Consider the following 16,943-nt stretch of genomic DNA (forward strand, 5'->3'; position numbering starts at 1 on the left):
GACTCTATTGCACTGGTACCTATGTTATACTGAGCAAGCACACTTGATCCAAGATCAAAATCTTGATCATCATGAACTCCCCACGGGGAGAATTATGCACTAGGGTCAAATTAAACTTATTTAGAGTACATTAGCCTTCCTCGCCCGCCATGTTCCATGTTGTTTCTTGGCTTGGCCAAGCTCCGCCTCCCCTCAGTTGTGGCGGACCAGCAGCCGGACCGCGGCCGGACCGAGAATCTGGGTCATAGCCGAGCGGGAAGAAGATGTGGGGGTAGATCTTCGCAGATGATCTCTCTGACAAGGAGATCATCCCTGTTTCACGTTACCTTATCTGCCTCCTTGATTCCCCTGCCTCCTGCTTGGTCCTTGATGGGGCCCCCAGAGACCAGTTCTAGGCGTGGAGACCCCGCAAGTAGCTGCTTGACCTGCCCGTCTAGGTTGTCTTTCCCCGCGCACTTCGGCCCGTGCCCGGCCTCTTGCAGCCAATACGACAATACCTGGCATAGAACAAGAGCTGCCTTTGTAAACCAGAGGCTCTGTTCTCTGTTTCTCAGTCCCTGGCCCTAAAGTATCTCTCGACTCTCCCAGAGCAACATGTTTAGTGACTCAGTCCCAAATGGCGTTGACATGTCGGCACGTTCAGCCCTTGTATACAACCACTGGCAACAGAATAGGAACAGGATTGAGAAATATGTTTGATGAAATCAGCCCGAATAATCTCATGGTAGAGATACACCCACTTTACACCACCCTTTGCGCCTTTGAGTAGATCGCCCTCCTTCTCAGTAGGCACATGAACCTTGGATATGCTTGATGTCGTCGACTACCTTCGAGACTCGTCGTCGGAGTACACTAACCGCAGCCATTTTGTTCAACCGCTTGCACAGGGGATTATGGGCGAGGTAGTTTCGGCCCTTGCCTCCATAAAAGTCCTTTGGGGGGGCGGGCTGATGTCCTTTTCTGTGAAGACGGTCTTGAACTTTTCCTGCGGCGACTTGCTCTGTACAGATGATTGTTTGCAAGGTAAGCTTCTACGTATGCGTTCAACGATCTTTTGAGATCGTTATCAACGCCGTCAGCCAGTTCGGACGGGAGTGCCTCCAACCTGCTTAGATCGTTGTTGACTGGTCTTATCTTGTCTGAAGGAGCTGCAAGATTTGTCATAAAATTGGTCACACCCGTGATACGACGTGCTGTCTCGGGGCCTTGAGTAACCGACCACGGCTGTTCTGGGTTCGTCGGCGTGGCCTCGCTTATATTCCTTTGGCTGTGGCCTCTGTTAAAGGTTTTGCGTGGACTAGGGTTCCTTGCGCCAGATGCTTGATGTCTTCGGCTATAGAGCTTCTAGAAGGTAGGTAATGAAATGTAATACTCCTGATTCTTCATATAGATTCCACCCTCCTTCTGTTCCCTTATCCAACCGGTCCGGAGCCTCGGTACTTCTAGCTAGCCGCATCCTCCACAACAAGCGACTCGCACACAATAGTCCTCGACTGAACTTGGTTATGTAATATCTAGTTAGGCATACATGTCACGAGTACATATTATTTAAAAATATTCAGTTTCGTCCCCGGAGATAGAGTAACTCGGGACTGGCCCGCTTGATGCCCGACCGGTTTCCTGCAGGCTGTGTAGGAATGTCGGTTTTCCCTCGCGGCTGGGCCAATCACGACCTACGAAAGGCGCCGACATTAATCATGCCCTCAAATCAGAAGGACTCCGGCCAGCTAAAAAGCAGGCTCGCGCTTACCTTTTCCCATCAATCACTTTTACTGGCAGATTCTTGTCTTGGGGGGCTGGGGGCTGCTTAATACTGGACGCCATTACCTCGGCAACTCCATTTCCTGCCTCAAAACCAGGATTCCTATTGGCATCGCTCTACACCTTGAGCCTACCAGCTTCCCTTAAAGGTCTCGGCGCATCATGGGCAAAGCAAAGTGCAAAGGCTTGCAGATGAGACGTGGCAGCCTGATCGCTGGAAGACATGCCTCGAGAACAAAAGCTTGTAAGGACCCTTCCCTCCCCTTCCCGCCCTACTTTCACCCAACATCACCAATCCCTTATTCGTCCTCACTTCAAGTGCTGATGGTCCACCGTATTATGACGACCACGGGCGTTCGCCTCCTGCTGTTGGCAGTCCTGGCGACTACCGTTGCCGCCGCAGATGATGCCGAATTCGCCTTCAATCTCCTCACAGACGTTGCACCGTAAGTCTGTCTAGGTACCATCAATTCGGCGGGGCACTTGGCTGACCAACACAATCACCAGAATCCTTGCGCTTTTTGGAGACGCCTTTGCAAAACAGTTCATGAGCGAGAGCCTGACATGGGTTGATCACCTCATCTTTGCGATGGTGCCCTTGGGCATCATTACCGCCATTACGGCCGCCATTCGGGTCCAGGGCATGCAGGTTGCCAAGGCCTTTGTTGGGCGTGCGAGAGAGAATCGAGCTCTTGCGGAAATCGAGCTGATGTCCTCTACATCCGGCGAGGTCTGCGAGCTGTTCAACGGCAATTCAATCGTCCGGGCCATGGGTAAGCCCAAAATTGAGCAATTTCTCATTTTCCCGAATGAATATGACGCGCTCGAGAAGAAGTACAAGGAATCCGATGAGGCTGGTGAAGAGCCCGACGACAAGTCGTGCGGCATCCATTCTCTGCGGACTGCGACTTCAAGAGAGCCAGGGGAATCTAAACTGATGGTGTGCAAACGTATGTCAAAGCCGTACAGTACTCTCTTGGTCTTGTTTGCTAATAGCTATGCCCATGAAGCCTACTCTGGTCACAGTGTGTCCATGATCCAAGAATGCTCTGAGTCGGCTTTGACATTTTCCCGCGATCTCTGGTCGCGTCCCTTTGACACGATAAAGAAGCTATTTAATTCCGCGCCCCCGGCAAGAGCAGAAGATGAAGAGCATATAGAGACTGTCTCCCACGAACCCGGCCACCCCCCTCTCCCTCCCCAAGCAGAGCCGGCCCTCAGTGGTCCACCGAATCTTCAGCTAAATCTTTCATCTGATCACTTCGATCAAAATACGCTGAAAAAGCGGCACGAGCTCATTCTGGCGGCCATCGCCGCTGTCCTTCTCCAAACCGGCCTGATTGTCATTGCGGCTACGATAACCTATCGCCTGAACACTGGATCCTCCAGCCTCTTCGAGACCAAAGTTTACGGTTTTCCTTGTTATGCTGCTGGTTCTCTTTTGCTCTCGATTGGTACGGGACTTTGTTCATTCATCGTCGAACACAGTACTATCGAACACTCCTGGGAGGCAGTGAACAGTGCGGGAGCGAAGCCGGATGGAGAGGAAGCGAAGCCGGAGGACATTGCACCTCGACTAGTATGGATCCAACGATACCAGACAGTGAATGACCAATCTTTCAAAGGTTACATCATACTGGCTGGCCCGAAGCGTCGGTTCATTACGTCGAGGCGGGATGACGACATGGAGAAGCATCATCTCAGCGACGATTCGGCCTCTGGAGGCTCACACTCAAGTCGGGATGGGAAAAATGAAGTATGTCTCCTCTCGTGTTATCACTTTGCAATTGATAGAACGATGTGTCTAACACACTCTCAGGGGTTTTGGCAGTGGCTCACTGTTGGCGCTGCTCTTGCGGCAGGCCTTGGGTTTATAGCTCAGTTCATGGGTCTCCGTGGACTTGCATTCCCGTGCTCTATTGCTCAGCTCGGCGCCATCTTCATCATGGCGCTCATTCGAGCTAGCATCCGAAGACGCCTAGGCAAGGTCCCGACACATTGTCCTACGCTTGAAGGATACGAGCTCGACTTTTTGGCGACACAGCTTGTATTCTATCCAGAGCTTCGGACTTCTCATCAGCATAAAAAGGGAGAGGAGAACTATGGGGGAGACAAGTTACCGAGTGACTTCTGCAGATGGAAAGTCAGGACTGCGGATCCAAAGCAACGGAATGCCTTTTTTGTTCAATCAGCGCCTACCAGTCAAGCGACCACATCCGAGCTAGAAGAACAAAACTCCAATGCCACTTCTGAGTCAGCACGACAAAGTTCTGGTACTGCATCCCCAAAGAGTAGAACTGGCCTAGATTTCGAAACATCATCGAGCCAACAACTCATCCGTGTGCGGGAGAGACTAAGCGACTTATGCCACTTCACATCCAAGTCCACAGAGAGCGCTCTATCCTTATCACAGTCCATTGAGCTTTTCATGAACAGCTTTTCGCCGCGCTCTAAGGGTGGGGATGGAAGCGAAGGGCCACTCTCGCACGTAACTGGCTGATTGAAGCCACTGAACTAACCTCCACTGCCATGTCTGAAAGGCCAGACAAGGTGAAGATTCCAGTGGTACGAAGGAACTCAGATGGCAAGTGGGAAGTGGATGTTGCCAAGATCGATGCGATACTCTCTCTTTGGATGGCCAGCATCGAGGCCAAGACGGCCAAAGATGCAAAGGATGCACAAAAGCGTAGGGACGCTCGACGGGGTTTAGGAAAAGGCAGATCAGCCACAGATCTGGCACAGGATTCTGGTGACCCATCGCCTGATTGGAGGCGTATCAAGGTTGGTGACGACTCAAGACGCACCTTTGGCCGTATCATCGGGGATAACTTGAATGATGAGGTACTCAAGCGGGATATCTCTTGGTGGGTCGACAGCATTGTCGCTGAGCAGAGTGATAGTGTGGTGGAAGATGACAATAACAGTAGCGATGGTGACAGCGATGTCGAGGGCAATGGGCGGCTTTGGAGCAGAGCAAGGAGCAGTGATGTTGATCTTGTGATTGGTTTCAACGCCAACAAGCCGCACGATGGTAAGCACCCCATGAGCCCATGCCTTGAACCCGCCTACACATTTCAAAACTAAATCGATCTAAACATGCACAGGCCCCGCATGGGAGCTTGGTATTACCTCGAATGATTGCCTCCACACGATTTTGGCGCAGCACCTTTTCACCAGTTTCATGTGGACTGTGGTCGAACTCCTACCGAGGAACTGCCTCAACCCTGGCATTGATGAAATCCAACAAGAGGTAGAGATGGAGGGCCCCAAGGAGTTCAACGCATACGATTCCAGTTTTGCCCAGGACTGGCTCCGAATCAAGCTTCGCCACCGTCAACTCACCAAAGTCGTCCGGAAGATGGAATCCTACGGCCTAGGAAGCACTACCGACATCCTCCTTTGCATGATACCAGCACTGAGTTCCAGGAACCTTTTGCCGAATCAGGCAATTCTCAAGCTCATGCCCCGTGTTAGCTCCGGCCGGGGATGGGTAGAAACAGCCATCTGCCACAAGAAGCTCCTTAAAACGATCAAGACAGACAAGGTAAGCGAGGAAGACCAATTCAGCGTTGCCATTGTTGTGGCCTCAATGGACTTCCTTTCCTTCGCTTATGAGCCGTACGATGAACAGACGAAACCTCCACAGGATCTGGACAGTGAGCTCAAGACCATTGCGCAAGAACTTCTCTCGCCCAAGTTCATCACCATCTTGGAAAAGCTTGCGCCTGTTTACCGCCGCCAGTACCGCCACAGATTACTCTACGACGTTCTTCAATATCCAGCAGGCCCGGTTCGTCGCCTAGATAAAGATTTTGCCAAGAACGTGCTGGGGTTCACGCAGCACCACCTTGCGATGGTTCAAACTAGGTTGAAGCGCGTGAGTGGCACGAAGCAACTACTCTGACGAGCAGTCTTGGCTCACAAACCAACAGACTGCCTATTTAAGCGCATTGAAAATCATAAGAGATGGTCAGTTATGGCTTTCCGCTTGTGTCCATCTAACGAGAGTTAATTCTGCTAACCTAATCTATTATGGAACTAGAAAAGGGCGCAAAAGCCCGCGACATCTTTGGATGGACTCCGTACCACTACGGCTGTATTAGGAATGATGATGAGCTTGGCAATGTAACCTTTTACTGGATTTCTAGGGAAGAAGTTGAGCGGTTGCTCAGCATGCTTGACAATTTAGGACGGAACCCAATCCAAATCGCTGCCATGGTAGGAAAGGACGACATCCTTTCGGTCACATTCCTCAAGCTGAGCAAAGAGGGTCGCAAGAGGGCCATTCAAGCAAGTGGCATCTATGGCATGACGCTTCTTCACTTGATTGCAAGAAGCGGGAGCCTCGCTTGCCTTGAATCAATGTCCACAGCTGAAGCAAAGGCCCTTCTCTCGAAGAAAGACATTTGGAGTCGCCAAGCACTTCACGTCGCTTCCAAGTTTGGGCACGAAGAGATTACTATCAAACTCTTGGAAATGGGATCGCGTTCTGATGAGCTCGATGATACTGGCAAATGCCCTATCGACTATTTCGTGCAAGGGTGGAAAGAGAAGGGCCTGGAAAGCACCATCCAAGAGCAGCACAGCAACAATTCAGAGGTCAATGATTCTCCTGGCAATGAGCTCTCCAAGAATATAAGCAAGGAAAGCTTCGACCTGTTTCTGAAATTTGCCATGGAGCCTCACTGTCGATACAGCAACGGAAAATCCTTCCTTCACTTCGCAGTCGAGGTCGCAGGCGACGACAACATTCGCACATTGGTATGTGAGAAAGGGTTCGACGTCGAGGCCCGGGACAATGATGGACGAACGCCTTTGCATTACGCGATTCTCAGCCGCTGTCCCAGCGTGGTTAGCACCCTCATCAAAGACTTGCAAGCGAAGCCATCCGTGAAGGACTCTCGCAACACTACAGCGCTCATGTTCGCTGTCCAGAAAAACTACATCGATGTCGCCCGAGCACTATTAGATGCGTCCGATCACAGCTCTGTCAATGAGGTTGATGATGACAAGAAGGCTGCGATTCATTATGTCCGTAGCCGAGATATGGCCGACTTTTTGATCACGAACAAATGCAACTTGCTGGCAACAGATTCGCGTGGCAGGACTGCACTGCACACGGCCATTGAGCGAAAAGACAATGTCGCACTATATCTTTTAGGACTCGAAGATCCACGCCAGGTGCAAACAGAACCATTCGACGACAACAAAGAATCACTACTCGTCACGGCATGCAGATGTGGTTTTTCTGAAATCGTTCCGGGAATCCTTGAGCTATGGCCCAACATCATCAACAATGAAGACGAGAAGGACCGTCTGCCACCTATCTCATGGGCTTGTGTGGGTGGGCATAGCGACGTTGTCGCAAAGCTGCTACAACACGAAGGCAGTGAACGTGTTGACGTGAACAAGGCTGGAAGGTGGATCAATCGTACCCCACTACACTTCGCTGCCAGATTGGAAGATTCCAAATGCTTGGCTCTCCTGCTTGAGCAATCATCTACCAAACTTCATCAAGAAGGTGGCACAGGGGAAACGCGAGCACTGAGACTAGCTGTGGGGCGCAAACGCAAAGATGCCGCCCGAATGCTACTCCAGGATCATCGAACCACCCCCAAAGAACGACTCCGCTACATTAAAGAGTTTACCTCTTCATCATCTGGTGTATTCCAAAGCATCATTGGGGATATACTTGAGACGTTTGCGGACACGTCTTTGATTTTTGAATACTTTCTATGGCTTTTCGGTCATACAGCTGCTCCAGGCGCGCAAGAGTCAATCAACAAATTCGTGGTAGATCTAAAACGAGGTGGTTGGAAGAAGTTGAAGACTCCTTATCATGTAGCGATCTTGCTTGGTGATGCCGAGTTCGTGCAGATTCTGAAGGAGCAGAACGCACCTCAAGGGGGGCTAGACGAAGACAACTGGTCTTTGGTCGACTACGCCAAACGCTTCGATCTTGATGGAACTTTGACAAGCCTTGTCGGCAACTTACAGCCTTTGGACACCACCATGGAACACAAGCATAAGGAGCCGACAGCCCTGATCTGGAATTCTTCTAGAGCGATTGTCAAAGTCACTTCCTGCACCACCGAGGGTCATGACCATTGCTTGAAAGTACAAGGCAAGTTGCTCTAATTTCCTTACTCTCAAGCCCAGTAGTCTAATAGTTACTTTTGCGTAGATGTCGAGGTTATTGAGGAGCGGGGCAATGTCAGAAGCCTGCGCAGCGATCACAGCATCCCTCCATCTAACAAATACTTTTATTTTGAGGTGGAGGTCCTTCGAGATTCAGGGCGCCGGTAAGTTGTGATTCACTTTATGCCATAGCCTCCAAGCGCAAGCGCTTATGACGCAATACAGAATTTTTGGGATCGGCTTCTGCCGCTTGAATGACAGCGATGATCAAATGCCAGGCTGGTTCAAGGGGTCATGGGGATACCATGGCGACGATGGGAAGCTCTTCATCGAATCAGGTACTGGGGCCACTCTGAGCTCAGACTTTGGAGATTCTGGCAAATTCAAGTCCGGTGATGTTGTGGGTGTCTGCTTGAACGTAAATACAGGACAAGGGTTCTGTACGCGCAATGGCAAGAAGTTGAACATGGGTAAGTTGCGACCACAGAGATGAGAGACATCCATCCACCGTGCTAACTCCATGTTAGGAAATGCTTTCGAGGGACATGAGGAGAGGTTTAAGTATGGTAAAATGTATCCCTGCATTGGATTTAGAAATGGATGGGATGGCAGGGGGCTTTGCGTCAGGGTTAACTTCGAGGGATTGGGTAATCATCCCTTTGTGTATAAAGGGCCTTTTGACTTTTAGGTAGGTATTTTGTATTGGTTTTTTCATCAACTTAACGTTCGAGTGTATTTTTAACTTGTTAGCTGTGGAAGAGCACGGTGCTCCTCTTCTTGCTCAAGGATCAGCCTGGGCTGGAGGGAATGGGGTTTTTTCTTCTTTTTCAATGACATATCCGTCATTCGCAGGATCAAAGAACACGCAAAGAGACACATGACAGCATCAAAGCCCAATGCTGTAAAACACCGTAACTACCTATAGGGAATGGGGTTCAAGGGAGTAAAAGAGGCGGCGAATGGGTTGGAAGTGAGGGTGAAGCGCCAGGAAAAGAATGACTGACCAGAAGAGCGAGGTTTGAAGCACACCTACTTTAGAGGCACACTGGGCGTTGCAGTCAGTCAACCTTGGATTGATTGGAACCCTAACGCTTGAGAGTGACACTCAGGGGCCCAGCCACCCCCAAGTCCTTAAGAACCAGTCACGAGAAGGGAAAGACTTGGTATCTGCTAGGAGGGTACTTGCTAACGACACCATCGACTCTAAGCTGATTAGTGCCGTTGACAAGGTAAAGTGGGCTTCAAGTTGTCGAAATTTAGTAATAATCTAGCTAAGTGTAAGAGTCGTCAGGTCGCACCCTCCAAATCCCCGCAGCCAACTCTGATATAATGGTTCCCATTCTTCATCCCTCTCTAGCCATCCATCAGAATCAGATCCTGCACTTGAACCTAGATCAAGGTACTCTGGGCCATACAAATAGTTAAAGACACCCAGCCTTGAAAACCTCTGGGGCCCAACCGGACGTAGAATGAGCCCATAGCAAGGCCCAGACTCATGCCTACACACTTCCAACATGGCGATATCCATATCAGCGTTGTCTTGGAACTCTTGCTCCGCTGCATCGAAGCTCATTGGAATCCAGGCTTCAGCCCCTTCCCAGACAGGTTCCAGCCACTGACAAAAAAGCTCTTGACGCTTATCACGATGCTCAGTCTCATCGGTCGCTTTTACCGCCGAGCGAGGACGTAGAACTTCGGGGACCGATGCAAAACCAAGCATATGCAAAAACTCCAGGGTGCTCAGCCATCCATCAGTTAGGTTGTTTATAGTCGAGCACCACCAAGTAGTGTGATCATCCTCATAGCCCAGAGTACGTGCCGACAGCATATTTTCCTGGAAAGCCCAAGCTCGAGAATCGAGGGGTTCTGAGCTATTTGTACCATGCAAGTAGCCTGAAAGTACTACCACCGACCCTAACTCGCCGTTAGGGCATCTCAGTGACATCTTGTAACGCTTGTCTCTTAATCGGAGGCTCGGAAATGAGTTTTGTCGTTTGTGCAGGAAGATAAAGTTGACTCCCTTGGCCTGAGAAGCAAGAACAGTGACGGCTGCTTCGCTGTATATTTCGGACATCTGCGCTATTTGGAGGTGTATATCCTCTTCATCGTCTTGAAGGATGCAGATCGAGTCCACAAATGAATAGCGAAGGCCCAGTCCATGAGTTGTAGTGATGGCATCCTGGAGTGTTGCTGGAAGCTTGTCGAAGGCGATGTTAGCCTTCAACTATGGGAGGGTTTCCTTTGTTGCCTTGGTCTTTTGATCACCACCCCAGCAGTAACTCAAGGCACAATAAAGATCGCGTAGACCCTCCGTTTCGAGTAGGCGTATGGAAAACCCGGACTGGTTTTGGCTGATGGAGATAACCCTCTTGGGCATGAAGTTGAGACTGGGCTTTGGACATTCGCATGATCAGCCAAGCATGTCTGAAGCCACCCCCTTGCTAGATCAAACGAGCTCTTTGACGCAGGATCAAGATTTATCGGACGACAGGGAATGATGTTAGAAGCAGCGTTGTCTAGACACACCTGATCAGTCTTAGACATCACTGTCACCGACATCCATGAGACAAGTACCTGAAGTTGTCATCAAATCGTGTCTCACTTTTAGGTACACCTTATGCCACTTGATTGGGTCTTGTCTTCACCGTCCTGATGATCGTAATCTTTATCGACCTCGTTTTCATCAACGTCATCTGGAGACTCTGGAACTCCAAACATGACAGCCTGATAGCGGGTTTTGTCGAATTCCTAGGGGATAAAGGAATATAGGACAGGGGGGTAATTAGATGGCGATTCGTAGCGTATTAGGTCGGAAAAAACTGACTCCCCAAATAGACAGCCATGCTTTCCTAGTTCCTTGAACTTGCCGATGGTAAGCTCAGCGTCAAAAGCCTTCCACGACCAACGGTGGATTTAGATGTCGGGTTGGCCGTCTGCGCTTAGGTCGAGTATGTACTTCTCGCAATGTGGACAGGAATGAACTGGCAGCAAGCCAGCGGGCAAGTTCATGGCAGCTAATAGAGGCGTAAGAGTGTTTGTTTTAGTGTACAGAAAAGTCCAGAAAGAGATTACTTAGGATGGAAGTGTTTTGACACAGAGGTGAAAGAGCGTAAGGGTAGATGTATAAGTAACATAAGTGATAGAAAGGCTTGTCTTGGAAGTTAAGCATAGCGAGGCACTAGGCAACTAGGCACAACTACCCATGCACTTATGTAGTTAGATATGTGGATATTGTTGACCTATTGCAGATGGCTGACTAGTGCTGAGTCTCATGCAGATGGACAGGTATTACAGTGATTTACAATATTGGGTTTTAATGTCAACATCTATTTATGTACTGATAACGATGCCCTTTGCTGTTGTTGCTGATGGCCCCTTTTGGGCTTGGCATTGAAGAAGAAAATAAAAAGAAAATAAACCCATCACATAGTCCGACCCAAGCTTGAGTAGTCGCAATATTATCCTCACCCAGGGTGCTTTGGCCTATTGTAAACCGTGGTTCTAATCCTTCAATGCTCCAATATCCTTTAAGAAACAAGAACACTCATTGCAACCGCAACTTCCGTGCCATACGCACATGCAGACTTCGAATACCTCTCTTGACTCGCTATTTTGGGTTTTTCATGCATCCAACAGCTGCCCCATCAGCCCTTCAAAGGGCTTTATCCATCAGTCGCATCGGCTGTCCCCTTTTGGAGTAGGACTCTGGTTTATAGTCGACCCGGCCAGAGTATGCGAGCCCCGTCCCGTCCTTTAATGACTCGAGATAGTAAAATGTCGAGTTTTTTTCGCGTTCTCTCAGAACATTGCATGGTCATAAAGGCATCTGGGAAGCCGTTGAGTAGGAAGCTCTTGGAATTGATGCACGAAATAAAGTTCGCTTTTTCCTGTAGGGTGCGATAAATAGGTATGAGTTTCTTATGGATTGTGATGATAGACCCTAATTGTTATTACAGGAGAACGTTTAGACGCCTATGAATTCTCTTGTTTCATGTTTTGAGAGACATACCTCGGAGAGGAATGCACTGACCATGGCTATTATTGGACCTTTCCTTTTGGTTTTGCTGGGCCTTCTGTCCCTGGTGGTTGGTATCTTGCAACTGATTGTAGCGTAGTTTGCATGGAAAGATGGCCAGGCATAGAACGAAGAGTGATGGCTGAGGAGGTATACACAGTATCAATTGTAAACGGTTACAGGGGCTTGGAAAGCGATCACAGGTACCATTTGGTTTGACGAACGAGACTACTCAAGGAACAATTTTCCTGAAAATAGACTTGGCCCGCGACTTGTTCACTCCAATAAAGAAGAGTGTCCTTTGAGGGTCGCTTGAATTTTCAGCACTCTCGTGACCGGCGGTGAGTTAGATTCGCTCGAATTGGCCTGATTTAGATTAAAGCTGGGTTTGTTATGAAGGAAACTGGAACGATGCGAGCTCCGCTTGCCTCATCCTACATGTCCAGAATACGGCCCCTTCATCTTCTCCGAAACATTATACATGCTCTGAACGGCGGATGGAGTGCCGCGCCTTGTCATGACCACCAGCGAGTCATGCCATGCATGGGCCAGCGCATTTGGAAAGAAGCGCCCAAGTGTCACTTGTTCAATCAATCGCTGCCATACCCACGAGTCTCTGGAGCGTTCAAGACGGCATGGCTTCTATCCAGCTGTGCAAGAGTATCACGAGACAGCTACTCTCTGACAAAGAGACCAGACATGCCCATACCAGTACCGACGCACATGCTGACTATGCCAACCTCGCTATCGCTTCGTTTCATGCTATGTAGCAAGGTGGTTACTAAGCGCGCTCCGGTAGCGCCCAAAGGATGTCCCAGAGCAATCGCCCCTCCGTGCGGGTTCACCTTGCCAACCTCCAATGCCTTCTCCAGACCAAGCTCTCTCACACAGTAGAGGAACTGACTGGCAAATGCCTCGTTGATCTCCCAAGCATCGACATCCGTCGCGGTCAACCCAAAGCGCTGCAGCAGGGCTGCGGTCGCCTTGACTGGCCCAACCCCCATCTCTTCGGGCTCGCAGCCCTGCACACTACCACCGAGGAACCGGCCCATAATGCTGCTTGCCAGCCCTAGGTCGACGGCAGATTGACGACGCATAAGCAAAAGGGCCGCAGCGCCGTCTGAAATCTGCGAGCTGTTGCCCGCAGTGCTCCGGCCGTCTTCAGCAAAGCTTGGCTTGAGCCGAGCCAGTCCGTCGCGAGAGACATCGGGCCGGGGCCCATCATCCACCAAGACGGTAACTTCTTGCTCAACCCCAGAATTCCATTGCAGCACAGTGAAGGGTACAATCTCGTCCTTAAATTTGCCCGTCTCCGCAGCGGCCACTGCCCTCCGATGGCTTTCGGCAGCCATGGTGTCCTGATCCCTTCGAGTGACTCCATACCGCCTCGCAACCTTTTCACTCGTCAGACCCATTGGCATGAAGCAATCTCGCGCCTGCTTAACACGGGAATCCTTCAGCGCAGGCCATGCTTGCTGCGGGATCGCGCGTGATGCGTAATTCATTGTCATACTCTCCATGCCGGCCGAGATGCCGACCGAGATGGTTCCGTCGCGGATATGCCCAGGGATTGTAGATATGCTCTGTAGAGACGATGCACAGGCACGATTGACGGAGTACAGGCTCGTCGAGGTGGCGTCGAAACCCTCGATTGAGTTGAGCGCCGCTCTGGCAGCTTTGGAGCCGCCCAGCTCAGAGAGGACTGTGCCGACCGCGACATCCTCGATCAAGGCTGGGTCAAGGCCTTCAACCTGCTTGGCTGTCGCGCGGAGCACGGCCGTCAGCAGCTCCTCGGGATATGCGTTTCTCAGACGTCCTTTGTAGGCGCGGCAAATGGGAGTGCGGAGCGCCGATAAGATGACAACGTCATGAGAAGATTTGGCAGCGATGCCTGCGAAACGTCTCGCTGTGGCAGTCATCGAAGCAGGGAATGGAGGGGACAACTTGGACAAGAGAACCGCTTTAATGAGTAGATTCCATGTTACGACGGTCAGCCTTGCTGGCTTATATCCCATTGAGTTACTCTACTTGTAAGAACGCAGGAGTCCTAGTTTCCCTCATGTTTGGTCTTGGTGGTTGGGCTACGATCCGATATCTGATTCTTGTTAGAGGAAACATGCCGAAAGGGAGGTCGTCTAGTTAGCGCGAGTTTTCGCGCCGAACTTTTAGACCAGGGTTAAGATGGCCTCACCGAGCTGACAAATTAACGTTGGAAACAGAGCGAACAAAAGCGGATCCCACAACTCAGATGTTGGGTTATCATCCAATGTGTACATTCCCTGGCCTAGCCGGGTTGAGCACAGGTGACGCAGCTGGACTAATCTACTACTGTTGGACCTCTCGTCGGGACCCCCGCACTTCTCTTGAAATTGCGGCTTCCTCTGAACGTGTAGCGGGCAGGAGGGAAGTGTAGATATCTACGTGGTGGGTTCCTGCTGGAGATCTAAGTGGGTTAGTAGGCTTTAGAAGCAGAAAATAGATAAGTGAAGACCGCTGATGGGTTCCCTGTGATGTTAGATCTTGTAGGATGCCGGCACTCCGAGATAGTTATTTACTCCGTAGACGACTTGGGAGTCCACTCCGGGTTCTTCCCCCCGGACTCCATAGATAACAGATCCGATGGATGGATTGGGAAGTTTTAGTCTACCCCGCGCGAAGCTAAAACATATCCCCTGTCCGTCTAACATGTCCCCGTATTTCTCCTCCACCTCCCGCACCCCATCCGACATCCACCTCGAAACCGTCCGCTTCACTTGCCTCTTCCCAAGATCTCGGACAGCAGCACTGATTATGGGCAGTCGGGGCGTGGCGGCTGCCGGGCCTGATGTCCCAACCGTGGATTCCGTCGACCTGGAGAGTGACCAGCTCACCGAGGTTCGGCGGTTGCTTTTCGGGGCCGAGTCTGCAGCACCCCCCCGCAAGCGCCGGCGAGGAGGCAAGGTCTACTCTGTAAGTCAACGTCGTCTTATCCCTCCTGCAAACCCGACCGTGCACCGTACTGACGGCAGATAGGGCTGCGGGACTTGTCGGACACGCAAGATCAAGGTGCAGTGTTCCCCCCGCCGCGTCGTGTGCCTGCCATCCGCTTATTTCCATCTCATCTCATCAGTGTGACGAGCGTCGGCCAAAATGCCACAACTGCGAACGATCCCGCATCTACATGTGCGATGGCTACGAAAACACCAGCGGCGCCTCAAGTGCCTTTCCAATCGGCCACGATGTCTTGGACTGGTCACAGATTGGGAGTCTTGCCCATGCCTCCGGCGCTATTAGGCATCAGGATGGATCGGCTGGGCCGGGCGGAGAGGGCGAGACGGCACATTGGGAGGCGTTGGGAGATATCATGAACATCTTCAGTTGGTCTCCAACGGTGGAACGAAGGCCTGCCAGCCCTGACCAGTCTGACGAGAGCGAGAGACGAGACGACGGCCTCGACAACGACGCGCCGCCTCACAGCGGGCCAATCACCCCTGTTGAGCTAGTGCAGCAACCAAGGCTGCCACTGTCCATTACCGATTCTGTTATCGCGTCCGAGGTGACACAGAAGCTGATTGACCATTATCGCACACGGGTCTGCGAATTGATGATGCCCACTTCAGCCCCCTCGAATAATCCCTGGCTCCAGGTCTATCTCCCCCTGGCTCTGAGACAGCCGCCGAGTCTGCCCCAGCAGATTCTCCTGCACGCCATTCTGGCCGTTGCAGCCTTTAACAGGTCCTATCTCGCCTCGACAACTTCAGTCGTTGATCGGAAACGGGGCCAGGAACACTATGGGCGAGCAATGGCCCTCCTCAGGACTGCTCTGGATTCCCCAGACTCGTCCTCGGTGCTGGGACACGAAACCTCGGCCAGACATGCGCTGATGGCATCAGCTCTTACGCTGACTACTGTTGAGGTCCGTCACTACTCCCCCTTCATCTGGGGCGCAGTCTAGCAAGTACCGACCGTTGCTGATAAATTCCCCAGGTGTTCAGTGGCGCATCCGGTGGTGACGGATACCAACATTTGCTCCTTTGCAAACGAGTCATTGAGCTGACGGGTGGTCTGGAGTCATGGCTGTCGGACCCAACCTGCCTCACCCTCTTGCAGATTTTCCGGTGCTATCGTATCGTTGCTGAGACATCGGGACGTCTGGATGTGCTCCAAGGCCCCCCAGACTGGTTACCTCTACACGATTCCGTCTCTGAATCACTTGAGAAGCCGCCGGATTCGTCGACTGCCGGAGGCATGGCTGAGACGGTGGCGATTACAGGACCAACCGGAACCTACTCTCTCGACGTGACTTTTGGCATCTCCGCCAAGACTCTCCACTACCTGAGCCAGATCAGCACATTCGCCAGGATCAAGTCGAAACTCGGCCCAGATGAAACATGGCCCCCAGACTGCGTGCCAGACTTACTCAGGCTGGAAGCTGATCTTTGTGACTCGCTGGACAACATTGAAACATTCATTGACGCCCCCAGCCCAGACTCGAATCCACTGAGGGGCACGTCTGGTTACATCGCAGACGTGATCAAGGAAAACCACATGCTAACCTTCCAATATAGCGCAAGCATCTTCTTCCGGAGAGCATTGTGTGATGGCTCGTCACGGATTTCTCCCCCAGCAGCTCCCGGACTGGCATCTGATGCAAGTGTGCGACCGTCGGGGCAAACCTTGGTTTCCAAGGCGCTGGACTATCTAGAGAATATCGACGCCGTCTCAAGAAACATAGCAGTAGCAAACACTCTCTGGCCTGGGTTCATCGCTGCGGTTGAAGCTGTAGATACTGATCTCAGGCATCGGGCCCTCATATGGTTCGCTCGGGCAAAACGTCATGGCATCGGCAATGTCTCCCAAGCAGTCTCTCTTGTCATGGAGGTCTGGAGGAGGGTCGATCGCCAGTTTATCAACCACGGTAACCAGGACGGGCTACAGCTTGAGCTGGGTAGTGTGGACTGGAGGGAAGTAATGCGGGAGAAGAACATGTATATTATGCTTACTTGATCGGAGAAGAAGAGTTCAACGTCTTGTATCTAGGGCATCTACG

The 16,943-nt window shown here is 51.3% G+C and overlaps 3 protein-coding genes across 3 annotated transcripts; 2 read left to right on the forward strand and 1 right to left on the reverse strand.

Annotated features, from left to right (window-relative positions):
* Positions 1-2,100: 2,100 nt before the first annotated feature.
* Positions 2,101-8,587, forward strand: NCS54_01231300 (Protein SSH4; the record flags this gene model as incomplete). Its single annotated transcript, XM_053157552.1, has 11 exons — positions 2,101-2,207; positions 2,269-2,711; positions 2,772-3,517; positions 3,581-4,217; positions 4,307-4,792; positions 4,866-5,638; positions 5,694-5,730; positions 5,804-7,885; positions 7,946-8,063; positions 8,125-8,369; positions 8,427-8,587. The coding sequence occupies 11 exons, from the start codon at positions 2,101-2,103 to the stop codon at positions 8,585-8,587; spliced, it is 5,835 nt and encodes a 1,944-aa protein (XP_053013527.1).
* A 4,001-nt stretch (positions 8,588-12,588) lies between these two features.
* Positions 12,589-13,833, reverse strand: NCS54_01231400 (Acetyl-CoA C-acetyltransferase; the record flags this gene model as incomplete). Its single annotated transcript, XM_053157553.1, has 1 exon — positions 12,589-13,833. The coding sequence occupies one exon, from the start codon at positions 13,831-13,833 to the stop codon at positions 12,589-12,591; it is 1,245 nt and encodes a 414-aa protein (XP_053013528.1).
* A 766-nt stretch (positions 13,834-14,599) lies between these two features.
* NCS54_01231500 (Hypothetical protein) lies at positions 14,600-16,900 on the forward strand (the record flags this gene model as incomplete). Its single annotated transcript, XM_053157554.1, has 4 exons — positions 14,600-14,863; positions 14,927-14,959; positions 15,024-15,809; positions 15,881-16,900. The coding sequence occupies 4 exons, from the start codon at positions 14,600-14,602 to the stop codon at positions 16,898-16,900; spliced, it is 2,103 nt and encodes a 700-aa protein (XP_053013529.1).
* Between the last annotated feature and the right edge of the window lie 43 nt (positions 16,901-16,943).

Source organism: Fusarium falciforme, chromosome 10 (genome assembly GCF_026873545.1).
Source record: "Fusarium falciforme chromosome 10, complete sequence".
Lineage (NCBI taxonomy): Eukaryota > Fungi > Ascomycota > Sordariomycetes > Hypocreales > Nectriaceae > Fusarium > Fusarium falciforme.